The sequence below is a fragment of the Oratosquilla oratoria genome, chromosome 1 (genome assembly GCF_046742065.1).
Source record: "Oratosquilla oratoria isolate Oo_2021 chromosome 1, ASM4674206v1, whole genome shotgun sequence".
Lineage (NCBI taxonomy): Eukaryota > Metazoa > Arthropoda > Malacostraca > Stomatopoda > Squillidae > Oratosquilla > Oratosquilla oratoria.
In genome coordinates this window covers 41,239,434-41,244,433 of record NC_134777.1, presented here as the reverse complement: position 1 = coordinate 41,244,433, position 5,000 = coordinate 41,239,434, and the positions used below count along the sequence as shown (strand labels likewise).

At 45.5% G+C, this 5,000-nt stretch overlaps 1 protein-coding gene across 3 annotated transcripts in view; it reads right to left on the bottom strand.

Annotated features, from left to right (window-relative positions):
• The window catches only part of LOC143032906 (uncharacterized), a 188,199-nt gene that overhangs the window by 182,663 nt on the left and 536 nt on the right, over positions 1-5,000 (bottom strand). For all 3 annotated transcript variants that reach the window (XM_076198153.1, XM_076198172.1, XM_076198163.1), the window contains exon 1: positions 1,609-5,000. This exon is cut by the window's right edge and continues 536 nt beyond it. In XM_076198153.1, coding sequence (XP_076054268.1) covers positions 1,609-4,211 — 2,603 coding nt within the window. In that variant the 5' untranslated portion in view covers positions 4,212-5,000. The remainder of the gene's footprint in view (positions 1-1,608) is intronic.

Here is a 5,000-nt window from a genome sequence, read left to right as displayed (position 1 = left end):
AATCTTAGGAGAGATATCAATCAGAGATAGTCACAAAAAGGGAGATAAATCGTAGTGAAGAAAGCATGCAAAGTGTATGTAGGTCTAGGGAGTAAAGAGACTGTGTGTATCAGCCATTTGCATGAAAACAGATTGATGAAAGGTTCAGGGTAATGAGAGAAATATTTGTGTGAGGTTTTCATATAGTCTTAGAAATTATAAGAGAGGATGGATAGAAAAGTTATTTGGGAAGAGTTTAAAAGCTATATCAGGAGTACAAGATTAAATGTAAAGGCGCATAGAAAGAAGACGGAAGGGTTCGATAAGAACATTATGGTAAAACATGGGTTTCCGGTGTAATCGTCTTTACTTAACATACCATGAATAAGATTGCAAAAGAAATAAGGGGATAACCAAAATAGAGAGGAGTAAAAATGTGGGAAACGGGGGCGAGTTGAACTACAGGCAGACGATGTAATGTTGGCATGTGGCAATGATAAATCGCTACAAGGAATGATGACAAGTTTTAAGGAAAAGTGCGAAAGGAGGACGTGAAATGCAAACGTAAATAAGAATACTACTATGAAGATGGGAACAGTTGGGAGGGACTTTGAAAAGTGCGTTCATATTTCTAGAGAAAAGTTGATTGTGTTCCAACTTTTCTGGGTCGATGTGGCGATAAAATTAAGCAGAAAGTTATGCAGAGCAAGGTTAGTGTGGTAGATGAAATAAACAGGGGTGATAGGAAAATATAAAGTAAGTGAAAAAGTACAAAATACCAAGGCCATATTATCTAAATAAAGAATTTTAGAAGAAGAAAACCAATGTGATAAGAGAACATATGAGAATTCTTGAAGAGGAACGGAATAAATTAAAAAATAACTGGCATAAAACAGGAATGAAGGAATTACATGGAAGAACAGATCAGGTCATAAAGGGAACAAACGTGTACGTGTATAAAGGAAATCCGCTTGAAATAAATTGTGAATTCCTTTTTAGCACATTTTCTATATATGCTGGTTGGTATCACATCAGGACCTCCAACACAATATCTACCCATCAAACTTCTGAAGCAATAAAAGCTGACAAATAGCACAAAGTTATTTTACATTGGAAAACAAAATACGGTGAAATATGAAGGAATGTTCACAAGCATTCCCGAGGTTCAGAAAATGTTCTTGATGTAGCAATTCCACATTCTTAAATGCAGAGGGAAACTTGAAGTGTTTTAGTCCCGTTTACAGTTCTTTGCCACTGTAGCAAGATGCTGAAAAAGAGATAATAAGAACTGATAACAGTTCAGTCATATAGCTGCATTGATTCTTTGGAAATCTGTTTTTGTGAAATCCCCACATATACCCTTTCAATATGGTGGCTGGTGTATATATTGCTTCTGGTGTGGCAAACGCGAGACAATTTTATTAGGATATGGACCGCCAACCCAACACAAACAGGTCAATCAAAACCTTTCAGGGTTGGATACCGCCCCTTGTGTGAAGAGAATCATCTGGTACTCGCAGCAGCAAAATATGTACAGACTGCCACCGTACCGAAAGGGTCAACACAAATCTGCAACCCTGGTCATCTTCATAGATACATTGCCAGAAAATTCTGACGAAGTCCGCTCACCTCATACGTAATCTGAAAGAAGAGTTGGGGTCTTTATCCCACTTGTCTGTCGTGGTGACGCTGGAGCCCCCGAGGCGCCGGACGTGGAGGAGGCGTGGTGCTGAGGAGTAGGTGTATGTGTAGACTCGATCCTCCTCGGGTACCCAGACTTCGGACACGTCACCATTAGAGTTCTCCGTCTTGATAGTCGATGAGGACAACGTCTCACTTCGCTTGCGGCGAGAGGGCAACCTTCTTTTGGGCCCGACGGGTCTCTCCTGGGGTGGTTCCTGCAGGAGTGGGTTCGTGTCGGTAGGCAGTGGTTCGCTCCTAGACGAATTCAAGGCTTCCGGTTCGTTCGATTCTGAGTTCGCACTTTCTTCTTCAACGGCATCTTCCAAGGAATCCTTCTTCTCTTCATCTGGGACATCCTGTTCTTCGTCCGCAGTTGACTCCTTTGTCTCCGCGTCACCCGCCTCCTCCGAAGTCTCATTAACTTTGTCTTTCTCTTCCTCTTCATCTTTCTTCTCGTCTTCCTCCTCCTCCTTCTTTTCTTCCTTTTTTTTCAACTTTCTTCTAGGTCTTCTTTTGTCCATGACTGAAGACTTCAGAGTGGGTTTGGCATCAGGCCTTTGGGATACCGGACCAGCAGGTCGGAAAGATAGAGGTTTTCTTCGATCCGCAACCCTTTTGTAGTCTACCGTACGTCGAGGAACCTTCTCAAGCATGGAGTCCGACTTGCTGGACTGCATCCTCAGACGGCGTGCTTTTCTCCTTTGGAGTTGTACAAGAGCCGGGACTTCGGGAATATCAGCTTCAGATTCGGTTTTCGCCTCTTCTGGTTCCTTAGCTTCCTCACCATCACCATCGATCTCCTTTTTGCCCTCTTCCTCGTCTTCATCTTTTGCGTCCTCCACGGCAATATCCTGCTTTGCATCTTCGGTGGATTCCTCGTTCACTTCTTCCTCCGCAGAGTCTTCCTTTGTATCTTCCTCGGCAGAATCTTCTTTCGCTTCTTCTTCGGCAGATTCTTCTTTCGCTTCCTCTGCAGCAGAGTCCTCTTCATTTTCTTCTTTGCCATAATCTGTCTTTTCATGCTCAGACTCTTCCTTAGCATCTTCAAGATCGCTTGTATTCATCTGTTCTCCTGCATCTGATATTCCTTCTTCCGCCTCCACAATATTCGACCCATTATTTGTTACCTCCGTGACAGGACTTAGAGCCCCTCCTTCAGTTTCGATAGTGTCGTCGTTTTCGTCTCCGTGCTCCTCTTCCCCTTCCTCATCTTCCTCTGCAGCCTCACCACTTGAGGCATCACCTTCCCCCTCCTCCGGTTCTTCTTTTTCTTCTGCCTTGTACTCATCTCCGTCCATCCGAGTCCCGGACATCTCACCGCCCTCCGTTTCTGCTTCCTCTTCTTTTGCGTCTTCCTCCACATTACTTTCCTGCTCTGATTCCCCTTCTTTCTCTTTTTCTTCCTCTTCCTCCTCCTCCTCCTCCTCTTCATCCTTACCTTTCCCTTCGCCATCCTCATCATCGCTTTTCTTGCCATCATCGTTTTCGCTCCCTCCTCCGTCACCTCCCATCCCCATGTCACCCCCTGTGTCTTCTTCTTTTTCTTCTTCCTGGTTTCCCTTTTCTGCTTCTGCCCCTTCTTTATTATAAGGATCTTGTTGGTAAAAGGGATACTCATAAGTCTCTCTCCATCCCGTGTAAGATCCAATATCTACAAGAGCAGTGGATCCCACACTGGTCTCTGACCCACCTCCGAAAGCCATCTTGTTCTCAAAGACTTCGAGACCTGCGTCGGAAGTCAAGGCGTCGTCTCTCTTGGCGGAATCTTCGTCTTGACTTCCTTCACTCTTGTTTTCGGAGTCTAGTTGTGCGGTTACCTGCGGAGTGGCTTCCGCATACTCTTCGTCAACATCACCCTCATTGGCACTCTGGTGGCCCTCGTCCTCGTCGGCCGTTTTTTCTGCCTCTGTAGGAGGGTCGCCTTCAACCTCTCCTGGCTCGGTATCTTCCCCGACTTCATTTTTGTCCTCTTCATCGTCCTTTTCGCCATTGCTGTGAATCCCTTCGTCTTTGCTTACGTCACTTCCCGATGTTTTAGTTCTTTGTTCTCCGTTTTCATTCACTTCGAAGTTTCCGTTTTGGCTGGAATCGAGGATACCACTGTCGTCCCCATCTTCTCCCTCATCGTCAGCTTCTGCTTCTCCATCCTTTTCTTCTTCCCTGCCTCCTTCTGATTCTTCCTTTTCCTTGCTCTCCTTAGCCTCCTGCTCTTTCCCTACTTTTTTCTTCTTTTGGAGCCTTCTTGCCCTTCGTTCGGCGAGGTAGTCACGGTACTGAGGCTTGAACGACTCCTTATCGGACCCCCGCTTGTCCCTCTCCATCCTCTCATTCTCGACCCTTCTGCGGAGTCTCCTGTTGTACTGCTTGCTCCCATCTTGCTTTTTGTAGTTGTCGTTGCCTCCTGTTCTCAGCCCTGGCTTCATGATTTCGTGGGCGCTTGCGGCTGCGGCAGCGGCGGCTGCAGCGGCCGAGACACTGTCGACGTCTGCTTCCATGTCGGTGGGAACCAAAGGTGTGAGGGCTTCAGGCAAGGCCACATCTACCGTCATGGTGACAGCCTAAACGGGGTAACACTGGCTTGATGCCAGAGTGGCAATAGACGAGTAGGGGGAAACGACGTTTCGATTACCCTGACGACCTTCCTGTATAAAAGACCAGATGATCTATGAGGAAGTCAGGTCAAAGACACTACAGCATCGTTGACCAGCCTGTCTAAATAATCTGTGATCAAAACGTTTATGTGTTTTAAAGAGATGTTAGACGATGATGAGACCGGGCTTTGCGCCTCTATGACCCGTTATCTCACTTAAAATCATTCACTGTGCCTACGCTATTGGCACTTAGATTCACCCATTATTAAAAAAATGGGCAGCGTATGAGGAGGAAATATCTTCATGTCCGCACGAGGGATTGTCACTATCAGTGTCAGATGAATGAATGATAACGCCGCTACCAGGGTGCCTGGTGGACATAAGTATTGTTTCACTTAATGCTGTTGCCAATGCCGCTGAACTCCTGAATTGAAGGAGATGGTGCATTGAATTTCATTTCAAGACAAAAATTAAAGGTGGGCACAGCTTAGATCGACTTCTTCAACAGGTATAATTTTACAAGAGTATGTCTGGGATTGGTATGCTTATAAGACCTTGAACACATCAGTCTGTCTCGTGCAAGGCACTATTACATACTTGTGGAAAAAAAATGGCCTTCGTTGGTTGTCCAACTGTTCAATGAAGTCTTGGTTTGATGTTCGAAAGCTGTCTCGTAGAACACAAACGTCAGTTTCCGGTGTGGCTCTTCTTGATGGCACCAGAAGAAAGGCACTTAATGGAACTACA